The 26,120-nt window shown below is 36.7% G+C and overlaps 4 protein-coding genes across 10 annotated transcripts; 3 read left to right on the forward strand and 1 right to left on the reverse strand.

Annotated features, from left to right (window-relative positions):
- Positions 1–1,433: 1,433 nt before the first annotated feature.
- Positions 1,434–5,179, forward strand: LOC116732519 (uncharacterized). The gene is given in 9 exon segments (XM_032582748.1): positions 1,434–1,734; positions 1,815–1,957; positions 2,362–2,528; positions 3,066–3,155; positions 3,490–3,655; positions 3,743–3,898; positions 4,220–4,732; positions 4,734–4,880; positions 4,976–5,179. Coding segments are annotated over 9 exon segments (1,575 nt in total). The 5' UTR covers positions 1,434–1,586; the 3' UTR covers positions 5,021–5,179.
- A 967-nt stretch (positions 5,180–6,146) lies between these two features.
- Positions 6,147–13,607, reverse strand: cib2 (calcium and integrin binding family member 2). The gene is made up of 6 exons (XM_032582825.1): positions 12,982–13,607; positions 11,152–11,186; positions 8,962–9,073; positions 8,343–8,490; positions 8,047–8,242; positions 6,147–7,940 (listed from the first exon to the last, which is right to left on the reverse strand). The coding sequence occupies exons 1-6, from the start codon at positions 13,030–13,032 to the stop codon at positions 7,919–7,921; spliced, it is 564 nt and encodes a 187-aa protein (XP_032438716.1). The 5' UTR covers positions 13,033–13,607; the 3' UTR covers positions 6,147–7,918.
- Positions 13,608–13,712: 105 nt separating this feature from the next.
- Positions 13,713–19,349, forward strand: lrrc61 (leucine rich repeat containing 61). 7 transcript variants are annotated; one of them, XM_032582777.1, is made up of 15 exons: positions 13,719–13,824; positions 13,918–13,954; positions 14,846–14,941; positions 15,014–15,160; positions 15,253–15,313; positions 15,616–15,701; positions 15,787–15,852; positions 15,956–16,024; positions 16,154–16,279; positions 16,514–17,634; positions 17,704–17,762; positions 17,844–17,989; positions 18,227–18,311; positions 18,504–18,656; positions 18,740–19,349. In XM_032582777.1, exons 1-10 carry the CDS (start codon positions 13,822–13,824, stop codon positions 16,618–16,620), a joined length of 798 nt encoding a protein of 265 aa, XP_032438668.1. In that variant the 5' UTR covers positions 13,719–13,821; the 3' UTR covers positions 16,621–17,634; positions 17,704–17,762; positions 17,844–17,989; positions 18,227–18,311; positions 18,504–18,656; positions 18,740–19,349. The 7 variants fall into 7 exon arrangements, with proteins under 7 accessions (XP_032438704.1, XP_032438668.1, XP_032438660.1 ...); XM_032582769.1 differs by having other exon boundaries at positions 17,844–18,311; XM_032582786.1 differs by lacking the exon at positions 17,844–17,989.
- Positions 19,350–22,044: 2,695 nt separating this feature from the next.
- dnaja (DnaJ heat shock protein family (Hsp40) member A) lies at positions 22,045–25,450 on the forward strand. The gene is given in 10 exon segments (XM_032551336.1): positions 22,045–22,184; positions 22,504–22,645; positions 23,557–23,731; positions 23,826–23,930; positions 24,024–24,251; positions 24,346–24,449; positions 24,451–24,577; positions 24,667–24,710; positions 24,712–24,768; positions 24,866–25,450. Coding segments are annotated over 9 exon segments (1,188 nt in total). The 5' UTR covers positions 22,045–22,184; positions 22,504–22,513; the 3' UTR covers positions 25,082–25,450.
- Positions 25,451–26,120: the final 670 nt, after the last annotated feature.

Here is a 26,120-nt window from a genome sequence, read left to right on the forward strand (position 1 = left end):
AAGAAAAGAACCTTAAAACCTTCATAACCATATTATTACAAAAATTACTGATAAACTTAACAAAATAACATAAATAAATCATAAACCAACCATATTCAGAAGTTTGTTGCAATGAGAGAATTCTCTTTTAGAGACATTGTGAAGAACATCTGATTTCCAAGAAGAAAATAAAAAACATGTTTTTATTAAAACAACCAATACACCTAACTGCAACGGCCTTCAAGTGTGCTCACTGCAAATAAATGCACCGTTAAAGAAAGAGCATGTTGAAGCATTAATACAGAACATTTGTAAGAATCTGTGAAATGCTTGGGGAATAAAATTAGGTTTGATGAGATCCAAGTTTATTTATTTCTTTTTAGCACTGAACATCATCTCAAAACAGTCTCCAGAGCCTTTAAAATTTGACGAATTTGTGTGGAGAAAAAAAAAAGGGTCAACATCGCTCCTACTGTATGCAAGTACAGTAAAAACTATTTTTCTTCTTATAGATTTATTTTGTTTTTACTTTTTGACACTTGTATGCAACTGATCATCATATCATTTTAATGTCAGACAACATAAGTAGCAGGGAAATGCAGCTCTAAATTAAACTAAGGTAATAAATTAATTAATTCAGGAAAAACAAACTATCCAAGCTACCTGGGTCATATTTGAAACATGATTTCTGCCTGAACTTAATAACTAGTGGTGCTACTTTTAGCACAGAATCAAAAGTGTTCACCATAACTGCTAAAGAGTACTCATCATTGTGGGGAATTTGGACCCACTTTTTTGTACAGAATTACTCTACTGCAGACACCCTAGAAGACATTAAAACAACGGCCTGTTTAAGGTCATACCACAAACCAAATTGGGTTTAAGTTCAGATTTCGACTAGCCCACTCCACGTCAATACCTCCATTAGAAATATAGTTACCGAAAAAATTACTGACGTGTTTAATACTTATTTTCCCTACTAAGGGAGTAAAAATGCTGGATTTACGTTGCCATTGTAGAGGCAAAGTGAAGTCATGTCTTATTTTGTTCTCCATGACACAGAGTATTTCTGCCTTTTGGCTCTCCCCCACTGGGACTTCCTATTGTGCTTTACAGAGCTGAACCTAAATGATTCATGACAACAGTCTGAGCCATGGGGGGAATGAGTTATGCTTTTTTTTTTTTTGAGAACCTCAAAAGCAGACCCGGGGAAATGTCTTGTCTTTTCAGAAGCTTATTAAGCCCCATTGAAAACATATCAAACCTTCCCAAATATTTCCATCCCTCCATCTGTTTAGTCCTTCCTTACAAACCTGATCTGTAGTCACAGCACCCCCCTAAAAAACACACAGAAAAACACACTGACGTAACTTCTCATCCGTCACTACGGTAATCAGACGCTCCATGGGTAAAACATCTCCCCCTTTCAAACCAATGCATACGTTTGCTCACAAACCACTGTTTCTCTACACGTTACTTTCCTTTCTCTTCAGGAAGCATTCGCTTTGTTCAGCAACCCTCAGCTCTCTTTGTTATGCAAATGACTGCCGTGCCGTTGCCGAGTAACTCTGCTTTCCAGACCAGTGGAAAAATGTGTGTAACTGCAAATGTCATCTGTCTATATCTCTCAGTGTGGGGTCACAATCAAACCATTTTCAGTTGGAGATTTCAGAGGTTCAGAAGCTGAGAGGAGAATTTTAATGTTTGCTGCAATGACAAGGGGTTCAAATCACACACTGGTAACCACAAGGACAGGTATGTACCCCACTCACTGAGAACTATTTTACTGGAACACAATGTGAGCTTTACAGTGAAATTGTATTCATTTTCTTCAGGGATTGAGAGGAGCTGCTGCGCATTGTGTCGACAACAGAAAGCCAAATCTGAAAATATTTGCTATTTTTCACATTCAAGACAGAAGGAGGAATATCAGACGAAGACTCCCTGCATTAAGACACGTGTGAAGTTTTGTTTCAAGGTAAGAAATAAACTTGTCACTAGCAGCTTAAAGTTCATTCATGATTTAGCTATTTTAACCCGCCTGCAAAGTATATATTACAACAGTTTTGTGAAAAAGTGACATAGGTCAGGTCTTTTCTTTTTTTGGATATTTTGCTATGGGTTTGTTAATGCTATTAAATTCTATATATAAACAGTAAACAAATTGTGTACTATAATAGACAGGATGGGTTTATTTTTCCCCTTTTGCCGTAATCATGAAAAAAAAAAAAAACATACAACAAGAACATTGTGCTGCATTCAGGCTTTGAGTGACGCCTCCTGGAAAATAAGCAAATTAGATTGTTAAAATACCGACCTGCTCTGGGCAGTGGGGAATAAATCCTGCTTGTGCTCATTGGACGCCTGTGTTACTTTGATCAGGACAAAGTGAAGATGGAGCAAAGGGAGCCGACTGTGGATCCTGCTGCTGAAGTTACGGAGGGGAGGTTTAGAGAGTTGGCCACCAAGTGGTTCATAGATTCTCAGCTGCCTCTTATTGTCAACAACGGCCTTTTCCCCAGCTGGTTCCTGGGCTTCATTAGCAGAAAGTAAGTATTCACAGAAGATGTCCTGTTATTTTGCACATTTCACACTCATGTGTAATGTAAACTTGTTATTTTTAACAAAAAATCCTAGATATTGCTATTAGCTTTGTGTTTGCATGCATGTTTAATTTTTTGATAAATTTCAAATTGAAAAAAAAAAAAATAAAAATAGAAGCTTAGAGAAGCAGTTATGTCCATACAAGCCACAGACATGTTATCTGTGATGGAAAGTGTCCACTTTACAGTTCGCCCACATACTTTTTGTGGGCTTTTTGCCCTTTCCTCTGGTAGACACTACACTCCTACATAAAAAGTATATGGGACAGTTACCTAAGTACAACCAGTGTCAGCTATTTCGAAAGGGCATATTGTGAAATGGATTTTTCCTTTAAGACAGTGATACTTCCAAAGTGGAAATTTTTTGAAAGTGCTTTACTCTCCCAGAAAAAAAATATGATATTGTAAAATGGGTTACAAATATGCTTAAAATTTATATTTGAAGATGGTCTGATTTTCACACTGTTCTTGGTCTGTCTACAGAGATGCTGAGGACATGCTTAGAGAAAAGGATCTTGGCTGTTTTCTGATTCGTCTCAGTGATAAAGCTATTGGATATATTCTGTCGTACAAGTGAGTACTGGTTTACTCCAATAAACCTGGTTAATTTATTTTTAATTTTTATTTTAAGCAGATTTTTCATATAAAAGATAACTTCCTCACAAATTAACTCTGCTTCTTGGAATATATAATATAATAAAAACAAGCAGCACAATAAACATCCCATCAAATATGCCTTTAATTTTAGCACTCCATCCAAATCTTAGACTTTTGGAGCTTTGGAGACTCAGAAATTTCCAATGTAATTTTTTTTAATGGCCACTTTTACCATTAATTTAAAAGTTCAAGCTTTACATATAATATAATTGCAACAGCTTTTAAAAAATACCCTGTTTTTCTTTTGCAGAGGCAGAGATCGGTGTCGCCACTTTGTGATAAGCCAGAGCGAGACGGGACGGTTTATAGTGTGCGGAGACACAGAGGAACACAACACTTTGTTCGACCTAATAGAACACTATAAAACAAAACCCGTTGAGCCCTTTGGAGAATATCTGACATCTCCATGCTACGGGGTGAGTTTTCACTCATTTTAAATTTGTTATTTTTTTTTCTTTAAGAGGATTTGATCAGTGTCCTAACTGGTGTTTTTGTTCTTATAGGATGTCAATGAGGACCTCTATGATATCATCCAGGTCAGCCCCAAAGAAAAACCGGCTGCTCCTCTCAGAGCAGCAAAGAAAGTACATAAGCAGCAGATGAACTCAGCCACAGAGCAGCAACCAGTGCGGGCACCAAGGATTAACAGGACTCAAGAGGTGAGTCCAAAGAATAAAATAATAAAAGCAACATAAATATATATTTTCTACATATTCTACCAATATTTTCTGTACGAAATATAAGACACATAAATATATACTTTTTACTTCTATTTATTTACATTGTTGTCAACTTCATTGTGTTTTGGTATTGTCTTTAATTGTAAATTTATGAGAAGGAAACTGCAGTTTCATTGTTGTGTTTATTATGACAAATCTATCTTGATCTAATTATATACTAACTTGTTTATCTGGAAAAACAACAAAATTTTACATGATGGCCGGCTTTTCAAATAAATGTTTTTGTTTTCTTAAAAATAGGAAGTACCACCTTTGCCACGGAGGACCAGGCACTTTGAGAGCACCCCAGTCAGTGACAATGATGGGGTTCTGTATGCTCAACTTAGGAAGCAAACACCTAGAGCCCATCACACCTCCAGGGACAAGTCCCCCGGCTCAAATCAAGGCAAAGTCGAGAGGCTGAACACTAAAGAGCAAAACAACGGCAGATGTAGTCCTTCATCTGACCCTGAATCTCTCTACTCTGAACTCAACGCGCTTGACAGCAAGAGCATGTCCCTGCCTCTGCTGGACAGCATCTCTGATGGCGAGCAATGTTACAGACTGAGCATACCTCCTGACACGCCGCCACGACTTTCCCCGAGGCCAGTCCGGCAGGCCTCCCGCGGCATCTCGCAGTCAAACAGCAGCCACAGCCTGGACGGCCTGAGCGACCACTCGGTCTATCACCTGGCTGGCAGCCACAGCCCAACAGCATCTGAAACTGCATCATCCACAGAGCAACTCGATGACTCCCTGTACGCCGAGGTCTCCTATCGAAGCCCCTGTCATTGATAATGACAACACTTATGAAATCCTCCCCAACCACAAGGAGCCCGTCAAGCCCAAAGCCAAAAGAAACACTCAAGAGCCTGGGGAGGAGACCAAACGCAAATTTAACAATGGATCCTGGGGGATAAAGGTTAGTTGAAAGCTTTTCTTTCAGTACTTCTTCATTTATTATTTATTTTTGCCTTATTTTCTAATATTGACAGGTTATATATTTACTTTTTGCAGAATGACAAATGGAAATGGCTTTTCCCCGAGACCAAGAGGAAGTGACAAACCAACTAACGAAGAAGAGGCTTACCTAATTTCACTTATCTAACACTACTTTGCTACTTCTGTTGTATATTTCCTTTCAATGTACATAGTTATTTAAAACCGATCAAAATTACCCATGTACATCTGATTGAATTTATTAAAGCTGTTGAAAATTTATAAAATTGCTTTATTAAGCCCATTTCAGTAAATTAGACATATTCAAATCACTTTTTTTTTAGAGCTATACCTAAACTGCTGTGAGAAATAATAAGCACTAAATGCATGTTCACATATGGCAGTGTTTTTCAATTCCAGTCCTCAGGCCCCCTGCTGTGCATGTTTTAGATGTGCCTCTATTCCAGAACAGCTGATTCAAATGATTGCATGGCCATCAAGAACTGAAGAAGGCTGTTAATCACCCACAGATTCAATCTAGGTGTGTAGCAGAAGGGAAACACCTAAAACAGGCAGTGCAGAGGGGATTGAAGACCGGAATTGAGAAACACTGATATATGGGACATGTAACTGTGGAGGAAAAAAAACAAACATTTAATGGAAACTTTTATGGAAATTATCATCTGGAAGGAAAGAACAATCTGATATTTTTTGTAGGGGAGAATGTCAAATGTATTGCTTCACATGAGTTGCTGGAGATGTTTTACCTTTCGTCCAGATTAATGAGCCAGTTTGGCCATTTGAAAAGGAGAAAATAAGCAAGGTTAATGATAGATGACCTCTGCTTCCTAATAAGGAAACACAAATGCAAAATGTTGGGCTGCTAAGGAGACGGCAGAGGCATTTCTATGTGTAGATATCAAAATGCAAATAACTCCTGAATTAAAACGTAGGAGAAATACCTCCCAGTGTTATCAAAACTCTTGCAGTGTATGGTTCGCTCTTGCCACGTGGCGCTCTTACTGTTTAGCCCTCCGTAGCTGCCTGGAGAAGCATTCTTGTAATGCATGGCCTCGTGTGGGCACTTTCAGGGAAGTGCAGTGCACTCACTGGGGAAAATTTGCTGAAAGGCGTGTAGCTGATATTTACAAATGTTTTTGCTGCCATCAGAGAGCTTCGCTTATTTTCACAGGAAACTAATTTGAATAAAGATTTTTAAAAGTCCGCATTCAACAGCAATGGGGAAATAAGCAGAAGGTTCTAAAATGCCTTTTAGTATCTTTTATCATGTGCTTTTTTTTCTTTACTTTTGTAGTTACTGCTTTAGTGGGGCCTATAAACGATAATAAAGCTCATATTCATGCTCATGTGCCTGCATGAATTTGTGCAGACACACGACTCAGTGTATCTGCACTTAGACAGCAATACATGTGCTTCAGTGTTGCGTTTGGAACAGAAGTTTTAGAAATTAGAATGTAAGGTGTTTCCCCTATAAGTCCTCTAAGGGAAACCAGGGTATGTTAAACTGCCGAAATGTTAATCATCCAGTTTTTGTGACCTTTCTGCTACCAGCTCTTTCACAACTAAGAACTGCATGATAGAATGTCACTATTAAGAAAATTAATAGCAGTGTAAAGTCGTAGCAGATCATTACGTAATAAGCGTGTGATTGTGCAACAGTGGAAAACAAACTACAAATGGTATAAAGCTGCAATGGATAATTATTGCATAAGTTCCTCATTGAGCAATAGTGGTATCTCTGTATGATATTAAGAAATGCACTTCATCTACATCAAATTCACATAACATGAAACACTTCACATAGAAAGGGTGGCTTGACTTATTCTCTCCTTTACTAATGTTACTAAGTCCAGGTCATTGCAACACATTAATGCACTCAGACTCACTGTTTAAGGAGTGAATCTCCTCACCATCAACTCTTTTCTGTGTCCCCTTATGTGTAAAATGTCTTATGGCTTCAATGGGTTAGCAATCTTCCTAGTCTTTTATGTAATGTGTGAGTTTTTTCTCTTTTGGTGTCAGAAACATTTAATCATAGTCCTATTATCACAGTTGCATTGTAGCTTTTTTGCTGATGATCCCAGTAAGACCAGTAATTATCGAGGCTCCGGAATAGTTTGATTAAAAATAAATAAATAAATAAATTTGGGAGATAAGAGTAATCCACAGGTGTCAAACTCCAGTCCTCAAGGGCCGGTGTCCTGCAACTTTTACATGTATGACCTAAAGCTCATACATGAATATCCAGAAACAAAGTGGGCTTGGTACAGAGTGCACAGAATCAACACAGAACACTGTGCTCAATACATACATAATGCAAATCTGTAGCACCAAAACCAACACCTGGTAATCATCAACCATCATAGGCAAGACCATTTCCTCTTGCTTTCCAATGAGATCGCCTCTGTGTGCAGGATTTAAGAATGTGTTTGAATACTGGGGCAGATCATTCCTGACTACATCCTCCTGAAGTAAAATGATTATGTTAATTCCTAACAGAAAGCAGCTGTTCAAACCAACTTGACAGAAGATGAAAATATTCATCTGAGTTCAAATTGATGTCACTGATAGAATTATGAACACTGCTTTCTAGCAGAAAAGGAAAATGTCCAGGAAACAGTTTGTGAACATACACTCAAGTGTACTAGTTTTACACAGCAAAACAACAATCATTTATTACAACAATCATTTATTAGTTTGTAATAAAGTAATAAAGTCCTATTTAAGTTACATGTCATGTCATTTAATTCTATTTTTAATCTGACAAAAGAGACTACATGAGAACACAGATTCTTATTTACTGAACATGTCTAGATTGGCTTTTGATGCAACTGTATACTTTTACCCTAAATTTGGGATTGCAGGTTTTCTTTAGATAAGGCCACATTAAGAAGAGTTTATGTCTAACTGAAGATCAGAGTAGTGATGTGGCGGGGATAGCTCTGGTTCAGTCCCCAGGTTTATGAAGCTGCTGACATCAAAACGGTCAAATGATCCATCTCAGATACGGATATGAAAGGTGCTGAAAGAGTATTGAAAACAGCAGTGTTAATTTCAATTAATAGGGATGTTTTTTGGAGAAACAACTCTACAACATAGGGTTAAAACATTATTTAAGCTAGCATTACCTTAAAAAATCTGGAGCCCTGGTTATCATGTTTTCAAAGTCAGCGTAGGAGAGTTTATTGTCTCCATCCAAATCTGCCTCCTCAATGGCTTTCTCACACACCAATTCAACCTCCTCAGGAGTCAACTCCTCCTTTGTCAGCTTATTTAAAGTCTTCTCAAGATCCTCCTTGCACAGGTAATTATCCACGTTGTAATCTAAGATGGAAATAAATCTGAGTGAATTACTTTGAAACATAATTTCATAAAATTAAATTGTATAAAAAGGCATGAAAGCCTTTTTACATGTTGTTATTACCATATATCTTAAAGGCATATATGGCTTTAAGTTCTCTTGGAGCCATTTCACTGAGGACTGAGAACATATCTACAAATTCATTGAAACTGAGGTTCCCCATCCCATCCTCGGAGAATGACTCCACAATCCGATTGCGGAATGGGTTTTCCTGCACATCAGGCAAAAATATTCAGAGTAATGCAAATGATGTTAAGCAAAAATATACTGAAAATGTTCTCATTTCACATGAAAATCACTTGTAGTTTTAGTAGCTGAATAGTTTGGTAAGACATTAACTTCATAATTCAAAAGAGTTTTAGAAACAGGCATGTGATTTTGCATACTGCATTTATTGGATTTTGCTGACCAAAAACTTCAGAAGATGCTATTCAAATCAATCTGGTCAAACATTTTTTTAATCAAAAATGTTTGACTTAGGACTGGTTTCTTTAAGCTTTATACAATAAGATTAGGCTGATAAAAAATTATTTATGGTTAAAAATAAATTATGTCCTTTAATCAAGAAATACTGTAGATGTAAGTTAACAGTTCAGAATGCAGGTGAAATTTTAAGAAATAACAAAGTGACATAAATAAGATGTTTTGAAAAAGTTTTTAAAGATGATTATCTTTGTTTTACCTTTAATTCTGGCATGTCAACAATCAGCGCTAAAGGCAGTTTACAATCCGGTTCATTGGTGTAGTCCATTGGTACAAGATGTGGAGCCAACTCATGATATCTGCTGTGCAACCTAAGGTGAAATGCAAAGCAGTTTGAAACAAAAGTAATATATAATTTGCAAAATATATTATTATATATATTATTCCCCTTCTTTGCATCCATAGTGTTAAAAGTAACGTCAACCAAACCACCAAAGCTACAACAGCTTTGACCTTCCTTGCAAGGCTGTCTCTTAAGCTTAGGAGTGTGTGAAGTAATTTTTTATCCTTCATTTAGAAGCATATTTGGTAGACAAGAAGGCACGGCTCTCTGCATACGAAGGAGGGATACCCCTGCTAGCACGTTGCTGTGAATTTCTGGAAATGTATGCCACACCTTTTAAGCACTGCAACTGATGGAACATTCTTTTTAAGGGAAAGTTGGCTATGCAAATTTAGTCTGCGTTGCCTCTGTGCCAAAAAGGAACTTACAGAAATCCACTGAGTAATATTTACATCAGTTACCATGTGGATTTTAAATAAACACCTGATAAGCCCACATTTAACTAAAATTTTTTGCTTTAGCCAACTTATTGTCTCCTCTTAGGACAAAATGTGGCTACCTCCCTTTGTTGGGACCCTCAAACTCATTTAATAGAAAGTCATAAAGAGCCCATCTAAACACTATTTACTGTCACCTTTACTTTTCACAACCTTCTTTGTGGATCTTTTTTTAACGATTTTTTTATGGCTCAGGCAGCCTTTATTTGAGAGTGGTTAGACAGGAAAGTAGGTAAAAGTGGGGGAGTATATGTGGCAAAGATCACCAGATTGGGACTTGAACTTGTGATCTCCACGTTGATAACAAGGGCCTCCATATGAAGGTTGTGCTTTACCCCTGTGCCACCACGGCACCCCCTTCTTTGTGAATCTTAACATAATAGCTTTATTTTTCAACTTCTAAGAACTAAGAACATACACGGAAACATAAGCAACACTACTCAGCTCTATGAAGAAAAATATAGGCCGTTTTTACATGTCAGTCTCCTGGTGAGTGATATGAAAAGAGAGGTGATGCTACCCATCAATTCAGTTGTGCATTGCTATAATTTTTCAAGATTTTGAAGTGTCCTCAAACTCCAATGCAACAAAATTTTCTTGATCTCCATGGACAACAGCTTCTATCCTTCATATTTTAGTCAAGAGCAAGTTCTGAGATACTGAATGAGTCTTATTCACTGTCATTCTTGATCACAGTTTTCTGTTTGTGTCCTGACTACGTCTTGCTTACTGGTGTTGATCAGCTCATTTACCTGTAATCACTTAGGAAACACTTTATGCAAAACAGATTACAAGTGAGAGACAACATTCAAGCTTCTTATGGTAACACACCTTTACATGAGTTTTGGGTGATAAATCTGGTTAAACTGCAGACTAAAAGGCAACAGAAGATGAGGGCAAACTAAATCCGGCTTAAGTTTGTCAATGTTTTGGGTAACAGGAAAGGAGGAGTTCTTGGAAGACATCATTGAATCAACTTAACAGGAACCTTACCTCAGAACTACTCAAAATGTATCTGTTTCAACATAAATAGTAACAGAAGACTATTCAACAAATTCATATTTCATAAGGTACCTTTATCAAAAAGGTACCAAGATTCTCACACTATTCTGGTTAATCCATTATTTTCCAGCGGGGAACTATCATCTTAGACTTTGAAATGTATTTCTCATAAATCTGTAGAAAATTGGTAGAACATCTAAGATAACTTACACAGGATCCCGCAGGCAGATTTAGGCAATAAAGTTTTGAGGGGAAAACAATCTGGAGAGGTTATTTTTTTATTGTAGAACCTTGTTTAACAAGGAAACTTTAACATACAGTACAGACCAAAAGTTTGGACACAATCTGTGTGTCCAAACCTTTGGTCTGTACTCAGTTCAGACCAAAAGTTTGGACACACCTTCTCATTGAATTCAATGAGAAGGTGTGTCCAAACACACACAGTTGTGTCCAAACTTTTGGTCTGTACTGTACATTTAACATACAGTACAGGCTAACATAATCACTGATTTCATGGTCAAAACATGTGGTCAAATGTTAGTCTGGTGATCATCAGAACACATTGCCAATTAATGAGAATCAAACAATACAAAGAAAAATATCTTACCGCAAAATTTCTTTGCGAGTGAAAAATGTGCAGTCCTGCAATAAGAGAAGACAGAATATCAAAGCTCTAGTTCAAAAGAAATAAATTATATATGTCAATCAGACACAACATGATATTTCCAAAAATGCAGTTCTTGTGTTGTATTGGTGTTGCAGCGTTTAGTGTCCATAAAAAGTGCTCCAAGAAAGGAACAGTGATAAACTGAGTCACTGCTGCGTGTAGAAGGCAAAGAGGCGTGCTCATACTGGTCATATTATTATGCCTCATTAATTGATACATATTTTTTTAATGACATTGTTTGAAGTATAGCATCAGCCTGCATCAGTCACTCAGTGACCCATCTATCAAATTATATTAAATAGTGTTATAGATTTTCTAAACGTAGCACTGGTCTCAAACGCTGGTCCTCAAGGCCTTGTTCTGCAACTTTTAATTGACCCTCTGCTTCAGGACACGAATATTAGCTCATTAGCAGAGCTCTGTAGACATTGACTGCATGCTAGTGAGGCATTTAATTCAAGAGTATAGGACAAGGAACACATCTTAAAGTTGCAGAAGTCTGATCCTTGAGAACTGCAGTTTGAGACCGCCAATAAAAAGCTTGACCAGGTGTCTGGTTTCTGTAAAGCGCTGATGGCTGTGAGAGTACACACAGCAACATGATCTGCTGTTGTTTAACATGCATGTGTTGGCACATGTAATATCCAATAGCCCAACTGAAGAACGCCTTGGTTTACTGTCAGCCTTCTGTACTGTCTGACCTGTGTTCGTAGGTGTAAGAAACAGCACATAATACAGCTGCGGATTTCTAGAACAAACTGTACTGTAAATGTCTGGAGTATAACAGTGATTGTGTCTTACACCAGATGCTTTAGTTTAGTAACAGTATGTATCCCATATTTGTGTAAATGCCTCTGAAGCTCAGAAAGACGCTTGAGCTGTAGGGGTAAGAGCCTGAAAATCTGAACTAGGGAAAAATACTAACAGGACAAAACAAAGAGCAATGGGATTCTAAGAGGAATTTTTAAAGAGCACTATAGTAACCAGAGCGACTCTTGAGAACTAAGCTGAGTCCTGAGAGTAGAGTTTCATGACATATCACTGGCTTGGCATCAATTATTAATCCCACAGTAAATCACAAGGTGAACTATTGCACACGCAGTGCTGTATTATCAGACTGATACTTGGATTACTAGTTAAACTGGACATTTTTTTTTTTTCATACAATGAGTTTGTGTCCATTCTTCAATGTTAAGTCTAATCTGAATGTCAAGTCAATCAGATCATTTTAAATCATTCCTCAGTGAACAAGAAGCTTAGAATACAATATAATTAATTTTAGATAACAATTTCTTATTCTCAGTTTTCAATATGCAAAACAAAAAAAACAATATATCATAATACAAACAGGTATAGATAATGCCTAACATAAAAAAAATGACAGCAAATAAAATGGAGTACAAAACTTCACTTTTGCAATGGTACTTTTCTCTCATTGTGATCTTGTTCGGAAACGACTAAAGAGCAGGGACAATTGCATTGATAAACCTTAAAACTCCTACATGTTCTGTTAAGTAACCTAACAGAAACTGGAGACACACTTTTTAATTTTCTATAGTCCTCAGAGTAATAATAATAAAAACACAAACTCAGTCAGACCTCGAAGAAAAAAGTCCTGATTGGTTCATCTCTAACTTTATCTAAATATCTTTCAATTCAAAATGCTTATAATATATTTTGAATAAGAAATATTTTTTTCTTATAAGGACGTTATACATCACTTTCCTCCATCCTCCATCATAATACAAACATAGCATCCATTCATCTTACCTGATAAGCATCAAGTTGCTCATCTGTGAATATTGTTTGCTTATTACCCATCTTTATCAAGTAATTTGTTGCTTGTACACATTCAAAGCAAATAACGTCCACCACCTTTTCTCAGAGAAAGGCATTTAGGGAGTCGGTGGAGTCAAAGTCTCCACACAAGTTGAGCCAAGTATTGTTGCAAGAACTTAAAAAAGATTGTTGTTGATGTCCATTCAGGAGATTCCTGCCATGAGAGCAAACATTCGCTGGAAAATAAATTTAAAAAGACCGTAGAGCAGGTGTCTTTTCACAGTTGAGCCAGAGGATTTTTCTGCAAACCCTGTTGAGCGCAAACTGATCTGCTTCTCCTTAAGAACCCAGGTGGTGTTTCCAACAGGGTGCAGACAAACCAATCAGACAACCCACAGGCAGATAAATAAGTAAACATGAACTAGAACCTACTGGCAACAAGGTTGATATAACAGCAAAGAAGGTCCTTTAGATAAAAACGTCTATTGAACGATCACATTATTTTATAGATATTGAAAAAAAAAATATTCTAAGGAGATCATTTAAAGAGCATCATGTAAAGTGAGGCCTAGTTTAAATGTATATATGTCAATTAAATCCTGTTAATTATCAAAAACCATATATATATGTAAAATTTAGTTTTTATCAAAAAACCTGTTGCACCTGAAGTAAAATAAACTAGTTCATCTTCAGCTCCTTAACTCAGAGATGATCGCTTCCCTGCAAACTCTCCCCCCGTTGAGCTGCAGAGGCTGGTGTGATGTCCGTCTCTAATCCACCTGCCTGTTATTACAGCACCAATGAGCGTGTCCTTATCCCACCTCTGGACAAATGGTAATTTCACGCTTCGTAAATAATTCCTGTCTGGATTTGCGCTGGTTTAATTGTCACCCTTCGTGACATTTGTTTGATTTCTAACTACCAAAGTTGCCCAGCATGGACTATAAGCGAGAAAAGGAGCAGGGTAAGTTTCACTGATAGCTTGTTGCTACGTTACTGTGTTAGCCTCTAGCAGCCTGTGCTATCTGTAGCTAACTGCCCAGAGAAAAAATGAAGCTAACAACGCGTCTGTGCTTGTTATTCTTCCTGTTGCTTCGTCATCTCTAGAGAGAAAAAAATAAACATGAGCTCTACTACTATTTTATTTCACACACCCGCTTTCTTTTTATGTGTTGAATGATTATCATAATTTTTCCTAGCTGCTGCCATAGGAACGACGCTCACTGTTAGCACAAATGTAGCTAACATTATTTAACGCTGCTGCTAGGTGAACGTAAAGAAAGTTCACATTTCTCATGTATTTCTTCTCAAAGATAAGACATAATTGGTGCTCCTGTATTTTCACCAATATTGTTTTTCTACTTGTATTTCCTCTGGTTTACAATTCAGTATGCTAAATTCAAAAAGTAAAATGAAATTAAATAACGGACTGGTATTTACATAAAGACACCATCCTCATTATCTATGCTTCAGTGAGTGAGGAGAATTCATGTGTAGGACTCAGTGCCTTAAGCACAGTAAAGCAAACATAACTCCCTCAGCTGTTACTCATGCATGCTAGTGGGATTATAACATTACACAACAGTGAGCACATCAGCACATCTGTTGTGACCCTCTCCTTTGGAGCTATCAGTAAAAATGCTCTGTGTGCTGTCAGGAAAAAAATATATATTAATATGCTGCTTCTATTTAAAGTTTCTTTTCCCCTCGCCTTTAACAGAACAAACAGTGCTTCCAGCATTTTCTTTTGCATCGCTGAGTCACAAATTATAGGATCTGTAGTTGTACTGCATATTTAAGAATAGAAAGTGAATGTGCTTTGTTTTGTACGGTCTTGTCACTCTGGTTCCCTCAGATGCAGAGTGTGAGAAGATAAGCGCTGTGCTGCTGAAGTCACGGACAGGAGAATTTGATTTGGAATCCATTCTGTTTTTGAAACTCAGAGTTCTTGGTAAGGATTAGTGCATGTTTTAAATTTTTATGTTCATTCAGTTGCTATAAAAATGAGCTTTTTGTCTTTAAGGTATACATGACCTTGGATGCATTGGGGAATGTGTAAATTTGGAGAGGCTGGACCTATTTGGGAACAGTGTCACAAATATAGGACCTCTATCATCTCTTCGTCTTCTTTCTGTGCTTAATTTGTCTTCTAACAGAATCTCTAATATAGGTAAGGCAAACAGGCTTTATTTCTTTTCCTTTTTTTCAGAATGACATTGTGTACAATTTATTTATGTTCTCTGTTTTTGGTTGTTTTCCCAGAGCCACTTCGTAGTTGTGAAAATTTACAAACTTTAAATTTAGCTGGTAATGTCATATCCAGGTATGTTACAAATTTACATGGTAATAGTATTGTAAAACAATATTTTAATATTCTATAAAATTAAATCAAAACTGTTCATTTTGAATTGCTGGTTAATGTCACTGATTATAAATTGGATAAAGTTTTTCTGCCATTATTCTAGTTTTAGAATGTATACAAATAAACTAGGTTTTACTTCAACTCATTTGATAAATGCTGAAACCTTTTCATTATAATTAGATTTTGTCACTTATTTATTAAGGTCTATGCTGAATTAGATTTAAAAAAAAAAACCTTACTTCTAATGTGCTGCTTTTCGACAGCACTGAGAGCCTACATTGCCTTGTTTCTCTGAAAAAGCTAGAGAACATACGTCTGAGAGACAACACTTACAATTACAGTAACCCAGGTAATTTATGAGAAATTTATCTGCAATTCCAGTAAATGGAAGATGGTGATTAATGTTCGTTATGTTGCTGCTTTGGTTTTGTCAGTGTGCAGGAGTGCATCATACAGAGCTGTTGTACTCGAGATGTTCCCGAACATCAAAGTTCTGGATGGTAAGATTTATTTTTCTGTGATTCTTTATCTTGGCAGTATTATTAGTGAAGGCATTGCTTTGTTTTGGCTGAATATGCTTATATTATCTGTTTTAAATTACAGGAGAGAGAGTTGTTGGACGAGGAAGTGAATTGTACCAGTTATGCAAAGACATTGATGAGACCATAAAAGGTATTATTTTTTTGTTTGCTGCAAATATATTTCTATTCAATGACCAACAACAGTCTTACATGGATGTATATTTAGTGCAATGTTTTTGTAAAATATCGTTGAACTGTTCATTTTTCTCTAAATGATCAGCTGGTTCATACAAGAATGGGCAGCTCATTGAACATCCCGATTGCAAGCCATGGGTAGAAGATGGTTACTGGGAGATAAAGCGATCAAACAATGCCATTATTGAAGAAGCCTACAAACAGTTCAATGGTGAGGTTCACTGTGTTTTTTTGATATTATTTATACTGATATTACAAGTGTGCCTGAGTAGATTAGATGAGCATGAAAAGTTTATCCAAAAATATTTACAATTGTGTGTATATAATGAATCACCTTTTGAGTTTCACTTTTAAAAATAAATAACAGTATTGAACTAACTTCACAGTGTCATTCTAATGAATTAATGTCACCTGTTCATGTAATTGTCTTTTTTTTCCCGTCCAGATGTTCTTCATGAATGCAGACTCTTGAACAACAGAGCCACACATGTGATTTCCCAGACGGAGAGATCAATGAGCTTGAAGAAGCAGCCAAAGCAATACGCCATCTGAATTGGGCTATTTTGTACAAACCTTTTATGTAACTTTCAGCCGCCTTTTTTGCTTTGTAATGATGTACTATGACAGATGTACTGTAGCTTTTTTCAAACAACCATGCTATATCCAAATGCTTTTTAAATATCATTGCCTGACACACGTGCTCTGTGCCGCAGTGTGTAAACTTCGCTGTTACTGTATTCATCCTATGCATTGGTTAACAGAATAAATACGGAGGCAGTTTGAAAACCTTGACCCATACTGATGCCCCTCAGTTTGGCTCATTGATGTCTTAACTTGCACAATGTGCATTTTGTACAATGCTGTAGCCTGAAGTAATGCTGATAGCTATGCTGCTCATTAGAATTTGTATTGGTCTTTGCTTACAGGGTGTCCTTAATTTTACGTTGCTGGTTAATTTATAGAGTAAATGTGTCCTGTATTGTATGTTTTTGTTGTGCATATGCAAAGATTGACTGATTGATTGTTGGCTCTTTCTACCTTTTTTTTTTTTATTATTATTATAGGATTTCTCTGTGCAACCAACTTGCTGAAAATACATTATTTAAAAGCCTGTCAATGTGTATTTAATTCTGACTTTATTTAGAATAAATTCAGATAAGATGCATACCACTTTCCGATCAGAGCAAATTATGTATATTGTGATGAATTTGTTTTTGTAAGTCATAAGGCAATCCTACAAATAATGCCATGCTGCCACCTGCTGGTGATTGTCCAATACACTTATAAATAACCTAACACAGACATTAGACACGCATTGGTCATATTTGATATTTATCTGCAATAGAAACGTTGGAATTTAGTTTACTGCTTTTCCTTGTTGAAGAAAGTAATTATTTGAACCACTATATACAGGTACGGTCATCGGTTTGTATTTTAACAAATTTTGTTTTTTTTGACAGCCGGAAGTTTGCTTACGTCTTTTCCAGCTTGACAAGTGCCGCCGCCTGCTCCTCAGAGCTCGACCTCGTCTACCTCACGATCGCAGAAAACATGTGGAGGTCAACGGTATGCATCCATAAAATTTACCTCATTTTGTCTTATGCAATTCACTAAATCTTTTATGCTTTGTGTCAGATTTTTGTAAGCTGCTTTCAAGCTGAAAAAGGAAGATAAAAGCTACGAGGATGATTAAGGTTATTAAAAATGAGCTACAGCTTTATGGTTACTAGTGGTAGCTCACTGACTAACTACATGGTTTATCTGCCCTTCTGCAGATCATTTTGGGAGCTGTTTCTGTTGAAGATAATTTTCTTGTTAGACCTAACATATAGCAACACATGTCTACTGTCTACAGATTATTCATCTGCTAACAAAGTTTGGTTTTTATATCAATGGCAAGGACAAACTCAAACCACAGCAAGTTAGTTTAGTCTACTTGACTATGGAACTGCTAACTGTCCTTGCTGTTGCAGCTACATCACAGCAATCAGATGGAGGTTTTTGCAGTTGTCACATGTCACTTATAGTGTGGTCTGGGGTCCTAAGGCCCATTCTTGTGGTGGCCAAAACAAATTGCTAAATGTCATCTCTTCCTCAACAGAACTGTAAACAGAACAAATCTACATTTGTTGTTTTTTGTTTTTTTTATTCATTGCAGTGATTTCTGTGCTGGATTAATCGGAGGTTTGGGAGTGACGCCAAGTGGAAACATTGGTGCCCATGGGGTGGCCATATTTGAGTCGGTACGTTGTTTTATATTTTATTACACGTATTTTTAACTAACATAATTAAAATCAGACAATCAGAAAGAATTAGAAAAAAATCCAACTGCTGAACTAAATTTAGCTCAGGACAGTAAGATTTGTTTCCATTTCTTTGAAAAAAATAACATCAACCAAGGTAGTTGACTGTTGTTTTTTATTTCCTCCTGCCAGGTTCATGGAACTGCTCCAGATATCGCAGGATAAGATCTTGCGAACCCCACTGCCCTGCTGCTCAGTGCCATCATGATGCTGCGCCACATGGGCTTACATAGCCACGCCCAGAAAATTGAAACTGCCTGTTTTAACACCATTCAGAAAAAAAGGGTAATTCACTTTTAAAGACAACTCGCTGTGGGTGTATTAATAATGTGATGCTCCTTCTAAAGTTTTTCATAATTTTCTTCAAGGTTCTAACCAAAGACTTGGGAGGAAACTTCAAGTGCTCAGAGTTCACAGAAGCAATTTGTCAGAGAGTTCGGGACATGAAGTAAAAGGAGCTTGTGAGGCTTCTTATAATATGTCAGTATAGTATCACGTTGCACTGTGTGACTCCATGTTAAAACTTTTACCCAGAACATGTATTTAAAATTCTGGTGCTTATAAACTTGAATGTTTAGATTGCAGCACCTTACAAAGTATTGTCTTAACCACATCATCAAGAACATCTGTATATATGACATGCTAAATAAGATTTTTGAGGATGATTATACATTAATCTTTAATGTGTTTAAAACTCACTATAAAATAAGCGGGACAGTCATCATAAACATGTCATAAGTCTTCCATTATGGCGCCCAGAGATTATGCACTTGATACTAGTGGGGAAAAAAACATGCTTCCTTATGCACAAAACCTTATCATTTTGCACATGGTATGTTTTTAAACCAATAGGTGTTGTTATTCCAAATTGTATGAATGTATAGAGCACAATTCCAACAGAAATGTGAAACTTTAACCTGTTTTTATTTCAATCTTGGTGGCTATTAAAGTTACTTGACAAAATTTTCATATATCCAATCTTGGTCTGAGACTATTTTTTAAAGACAGTTTCTTATGTTTAGAGGTATTCATTGTGATAGCTAAACCTTTCTAATGTTTAAAGGCATTATAAAGTGTGTATGTACAAAAAAGGAAAAAAATAAAAAGTTCTAATTTTAGGGTTACATTCTTTAAGGGAAATGAGAGTTTGATTACATTCAGAATGAGCACTGAAATCACACACTTTGTAATCGCTTTAGAAACAACACTGGATGTAAAAGTGGAATAGTTGTGTAATAGCTTGCTGTCTAAGTTTCATTACAAATATGGTCAAATTACACAGACTAGTTATATTCTAAAAACATTTCATATTGTCAATTTTTATCTTTTTTGTCCCTTCCTTTGTTCAGCTCTTTAGTTATGTTCTTGTTTGAAAGATGCAATTTAAATAAAGTTGAATTAATTACATGTTTAACTACAACATTAGTTCTTGAATGTTATAGGTCTTAAACAAATGATTCAAAATTACACTTGTTTGAAAACGTCTTATGAAAGTATGAGTACAAAGATAGGAAGTTCAAGACCATTTTGACAGACTTGAAAAAAATGTGTCTCTTTAGAATAAAAAAATAAAACATTTGAGTTATTAAGGCCTCAAATACTAATTAGAAGAGTGTCTTTTTTTGATCAGATTTCCTAAGTTCTAAGTTTTTATGTTGTCTTACAATGTTAATAAACAAGATTTGTATTAAAATAGGCCTGTTAGATTATAGCTCTCTCCAAAATTTGCTCTCTAAACTATTTTGCAAGTTGCTCTTCACCCACTGCCCTTTTGATGCAGACAGGAATCATGTGAAGACATTTGAGAAGCTAACTTAAAATAACCTCCAAGGAGTGCTAACAGCTAAACTTCGCATTATGTTCACAGTCATGAAGAGCTCCATATATAAGCTTGATGCAAATCAGATTGTTCATTCAGTGAAATCTGGACCTATACTTTGTCATAATGCATCCAATTGAGAAGAAACTCTCTGTGGCTGCATTGAAAAGCTTTTGCACTTTTGCAAAAACACATTTCCACTTTTCTCATTCATTTTTGCCAGCAATGCATGCTGGTTCTTATACTTTGCAACTTTGATATAAATTATTACATGCTTGGGGCACTGCTGGGTTTATGTCCTATACACAGAACACAGGCTAAATCTGAAAAATGCAGTACTTTCCACAAAATGAAAATTATGCAGATGTCTACAAAAAGCATAGTCTGGTCTTATTTATAATTTCAGCACTGACCCTAGCGTCAGAGTTAACCTTTGCTTCAGCTAATTTGTAGCAGGGGTTGCCAACATACAGTCAACTCGAGCTGCAAGGATCAAGCTGATTCTTTAAGGTTTGCACATCAAACAGAAAATAGTTTTTATTGCTTTTATTTAAACAGTCAAGAGTTGAAAATAATCTTGTAGTAGCTCCAACAGCTGTCTTTGCTCTTTGCATTTTTTCCAAGAATATCAGTACTTCGCTCAAATGTAAGCTAACCAGCTGAGTCACTTTAGTTAGACCTGCATATCTCAGATACTATCTGTCTGAGTGGCAGCAGTCGTTAGTTAACAGTATTCAGAGGACATCTTGTACCTTGTGATGTTCCAGCAGGACTCCCAATGTAACAGAGCAAATAAACATGTCCTCACAAAAGCATTACTGTCTTACACTTTGAAGCAGTGACTATCCTGCTTGTTCAGTTGTTTGTTTTAATGACAAAGGATTGTTAACCAAAACTTTATTTCTATTTGTTTTCTATTTATTGTGTATATCCACTTACCCTTGAAGAGCAGATGCCTACTATATATATATATATATATATATATATATATATATATATAAGGTCACCAGTCCATGACAGGGCAAGTTAAAGACATTGGACAAACAACCATGCTCACACACTCATACCTGGGAGCTATTTAGAGTGACCAGTTAACCTAACAGTGATATTTTTAGACTGTGGGTGGAAGCCGGAGTGTCTGAAGAGAACACACACATACTCAGGGAGAACATGCAAACTCCATGCAAAAAGACCCCAGACCAGGATTCAAACCCAGGACCTTCCATTTTAGCTGCAAGGCAAAAATGTGTTACCAACTGTGCCACTGACTGCCTTTATTTTGTAAAAATAAATGGGTGCTAGTGAAATTCCTTCTTTTAATACACCCATGCCCTGTCTCAGTCCAATCTGCATACTTATCGAAGAACTCTAGTGTCCATCTAATTTTTGTCTGTTATCATTTCAGCATATCCATCTAATCTTCAATGTTTCCACTGAGTGCAGATAATCCTAGAGGTAGCAAGGCCTCCTTGCCATCATAATCTTTAGCTCCCTCCACATATTCTCTGTCAGTCAGATTTAAGTAAGGACTGGGCCGCTCCAAAACATAATAATTCCCGCAATAAAAACATGTGGATACATGTAACAGATTTCTTGGAATCTAAATCTGTCAGTGGTAATTAACTGTTAACTGTTGTTGCTGAATTTGATTTGTATGTAACAGCAACACTATCCCTCCATTCCCCTCTCTCGGAGCGGTGTTGCATAATATTATTTGAAAGACCTTCACCTATTGCCCCGTAGTTGAAGACAGGAATTAGGTCAACTCATTCGAGAAGCCGGTTTGGGAGCTCCACCCCTCTCTCGCGCGCCATTTTTTTAAGCTCTGGTATTTTCTAGACTCTGCGTAAGTCTACGACACATCCGGGTGGCGCTGCTCGGAGCTCTCCAGAAACTTCTGCACAGCGGTTCGGCTATAAGAAGGAGCCGTGTCCTCCTTGTCCAGTGTCAGTTAAACAGCTCTTCATCAGGGTGAGACAGAGAAAATACAGCAAGTAAGTGGGATACTTTTTTACTGTTACACTGATTTTTATAAAGCTAAGGGCTACATTAAGGGAGTTTAATTAAGCTCAGTGGTAAGAGTAAGCTGCTGTTTTTAATATCATTTAACCAACCTTTAACGTCAAGTTTAATATGCAGTCTGGTTAGTTCATTTTTGTGTATTAAAACTGAAAGAGGAAATTCCATTTTAAATATTATCTTTATAAGAGGACACGTTCACAACTTGCTCTGATTTCTTTTGACATTTTTTATTCCAAGCCGGGTAATACAACGGAATTAAAAAGAAGCTATTTTATTTAATTTTTTTTACAGTAGAGTCACCATGGTGCACGAAACTGGTTACTACGATCTCTTGGGGGTCAGCCCAAAAGCCTTGACGGACGAAATTAAAAAAGCCTACAGAAAACTAGCACTGAAATATCACCCGGACAAGAATCCAAATGAAGGCGAAAAGGTAAGAGAAAAATGTAGAGATTACTCTAATGTGTGAAAGTGTTGAGTTAGTGAACCGTTGCTTTCCGTTTTTAAACCTCCTTGTTGAGAGACGAGACGGGAGGAACTTTCTGGAAACATCCACTGCGCTGCTTCTGTGTTAACACCGGGGGAGATTAGACCGGAGTGGAAGAGCTTACCAATTCTGAAATGTATTATTATTTAAGATTACACATTGTAGCACATGACTTTTTATTCCATTTATTGGTTTGTGTGTTTTTTTGTTTTTTGTTTTTCTTCAATTTTAATTGGAATTGCAGGAATTGCATTTTAAACAGCTGCAGTTTTTTAAAAGCTAAAATCCTGGGGTAATTTATGTTCCCCAGTCTAAATAGAAATCTCTATGTATATATATATATACTGTATATATATATATATATATATATATATATATATATATATATAAACTTGTGACCTAAAATCACGAATGACTTAATTTAAAGAAGTTTTGGGGAGGATTTTCCTCAGTCTTCAGATGATCTTTAATAAATGGTGATGGTGACAAATTGATGCATGTCAGTGGGACATGCTATTAGTGCTAGAAAACTTTAAATAACAGAACACTGTGGTATATTAGAGAAACCTCTAATATAAGGCAAATCAAACACAATGTTGTCATATCAAAACTACTGTGATCAACTCCTGATATTTTAAGTATAAATAAAGAGCGGTTTTTGAGGGGAAGGCTGATCAGGTAGCACACTAATTTATCAAAACCACCTCCATAGTTTAGCTGATAGAAATATAAATGCTGTTTTAAAATCCAGTATGAAAGAAGAATCAGCCGTCTTTCTTTAGTAGAGAATAAAGTATGTCTAACATGTATAACTGTAAATTTAAAGCCACTTAAAGCTTTCTCTTTTGTTTTAACAGTTCAAGCTCATCTCTCATGCCTATGAGGTGCTGTCTGATCCAAAGAAGAGGGACCTATATGACCAAGGAGGGGAACAAGCTATTAAAGAGGGAGGCATGAACTCTGGGGCTTCCCCAATGGATGTGTTTGACATGTTCTTTGGAGGTGGAGGTCGAATGCAGAGAGAGAGAAGAGGTGGGATACAATTACAAAGTCTAAGAACTCCAACTTGGATGTGATGCGCGTTGAATATTTAGGTTTTAAATTGCATTTTATTTTTTTCCTGAAGGAAAAAATGTTGTTCACCAGCTTAGTGTCACACTAGAAGAAATGTACAACGGTTCTACTAGGAAGCTTGGACTTCAGAAGAATGTCATTTGTGAAAAATGTGACGGTAAGTGTTGGACCTTTATTAGGATACTTTTTAAAAAGTCCCAAAACTGTTTCTCAAGACAGAAAATAAATGTATCTTGGTTTCATTTTAAAGGTTACGGTGGTAAAAAAGGGGCTTTGGAGAAGTGTTCGACTTGCAAAGGCAGAGGAGTACAAATCAGAGTGCAACAGATCGGGCCGGGCATGATTCAGCAGACCCAGAGCATATGTCACGACTGCCAGGGACAGGGGGAGAAGTTTAACGCGAAGGACCGCTGTAAGAACTGCAACGGACACAAACTGGAGCGCAAGAAGAAAATTCTTGAAGTTCACATTGACAAAGGTAAGATGTTCTGACTTGAAATATGCAAAAGTAAAATAATCCAATATTATTTAGACGAGGAACTTGGATAAAACGTTGATTTTAATTGTTCCAGGTATGAAAGATGGACAGAAAATTACATTTCACGGAGAGGGTGACCAGGAACCGGGACTAGAACCTGGAGACGTTGTCATTGTCCTGGATCAGAAGGAGCACTCCGCTTTTCCAGAGGCAAGGAGACGATCTGGTAATGAAGATGGACATCAAACTTGCAGAGGCCCTGTGTGGTTTCAGAAAGACCGTCCGGACGTTAGACAACAGATCGCTCATCATCAGCACAATGCCAGGTACAGCAATTCTTTTGGTTGACCAGCTGTCTTTACCTGCGTTACTGCTGTTGGGTTTATACATGTATTAACTTTTTGTTCTCTTTCAGGAGAAGTCATCAAGCACAATGACATCAAATGTGTTCAAAATGAAGGGCATGCCTATCCACCGGGATCCCTATGAAAGAGGAATGCTCATCATTCAGTTCCAGGTGAGTTTCTAAATGCATTTTACAAAACCAACACAGATTTTAAGTAGAACTTTTGTGGCGTATCAAGCAACTGGCTGATCATATTTTCTGCTTCCAGGTGGAGTTCCCAGAAAACCACTGGCTCTCAGAGCATCTCATGTTCCAGCTGGAAAGACTGCTTCCTCCCAGAGAGGATGTGATGATCACGGAGGACATGGAGGAGGTGGACCTCTGTGAGGTTGATCTCAATTCACAACAGAAACGCTACCACAGAGAAGCCTATGAGGAGGAAGAAGAGGGTCCCAGAGGCGGAGTGCAATGTCAGACACAGTGATTGTAATCTAGGTTCCAGTTCTTGGTTTTGAAAAAGGTTTGATTCACTGCAGTTTCAAAGTATGGACTTAAAAGAAAAGGACAACGTAAACAACACAACAGCCAATTTTTGATTTTTATATGTGCGTTTGACACAAACATGTAACTGAAGAAGTGGTCTTCTGTTTTGCAAACTGTATTTTCATGTCACTGTTTCTGTATTTTAAGAATTGTTTTTCTTTTATTTGTATGTATGTATTTGTTATCAATTCTACACTCATTCTTTGTTTTCAGAGCCTGTAAGGATGATTCATATGCTTTCTGTGAAGGTAACGTCAACTGTGACACATTTGGGGTCATTTAATAAAGTTATAGGGATCTTCATCTGGAAGCTGTTTTTAATTGCTTGTATTTTACATACACGTTTCAGCATGTATGTCATCACACCACTAGTTTGCACATTGTATTCTTGCCTAATTTGTTTCTGATAAGCAGATGGCCTGAAGGAGAAACCTTTCAAGACAAAAAATCAGTGAAGGTGAAGGAAACCTTTATCTAAGTCCAGTCTAAAGTATAATCACCAATGTATTGTCTATAAAGCCTTTTTTAATGAATGTTACTAAAGGAAGATGCTTTTTTTTTATCAGACTAAAATATTTAAAACCCAATGTCTCCCTAAAGGTCGGAATCCTGAGCAAAGCAGCTATGGCACAAGACCAAAGTGAATTTCTATTAAAACAACTCCAGACTCAAAACCAATATAAAGACTTAACTTAATGTTACATTTGCAGTTCTTTACATAGGAAAAAATAAGGTTGGGAGAGTCAGGGTACACTACCTATGTGCAAAACGATTAGAATGTAAACAGCCACAGTAACTGCAAGATAGAAGAAATGAACGATATCACAGGTCTCACTTAACCTAATATAATTGTTTATTTTATTCTGTGCTTTACATTGATATTAAATAGATAATATCAATAATTCATTAGTTATTAATTTGTTTGAACATGTTGCATTCAAGAACATGTTTCACACAGGAAGACTATTGGTGGCGAACCC

This window comes from Xiphophorus hellerii, chromosome 2 (assembly GCF_003331165.1).
Source record: "Xiphophorus hellerii strain 12219 chromosome 2, Xiphophorus_hellerii-4.1, whole genome shotgun sequence".
Lineage (NCBI taxonomy): Eukaryota > Metazoa > Chordata > Actinopteri > Cyprinodontiformes > Poeciliidae > Xiphophorus > Xiphophorus hellerii.

Excerpts from the sequence above, each read along its gene's own strand:
- cib2 (XM_032582825.1), bottom strand. The coding sequence starts at position 13,032 with ATGGGTAATAAGCAAACAATATTCACAGATGAGCAACTTGATGCTTAT. Across the intron at positions 11,187-12,981 it reads AGCAACTTGATGCTTATCAG|GACTGCACATTTTTCACTCG; the intron begins GTAAGATGAATG and ends CTCTTATTGCAG. Across the intron at positions 9,074-11,151 it reads ACTCGCAAAGAAATTTTGCG|GTTGCACAGCAGATATCATG; the intron begins GTAAGATATTTT and ends ATTTCACCTTAG.
- lrrc61 (XM_032582769.1), top strand. Across the intron at positions 15,161-15,252 it reads TAACAGAATCTCTAATATAG|AGCCACTTCGTAGTTGTGAA; the intron begins GTAAGGCAAACA and ends TTGTTTTCCCAG. Across the intron at positions 16,025-16,153 it reads CATTGATGAGACCATAAAAG|CTGGTTCATACAAGAATGGG; the intron begins GTATTATTTTTT and ends CTAAATGATCAG.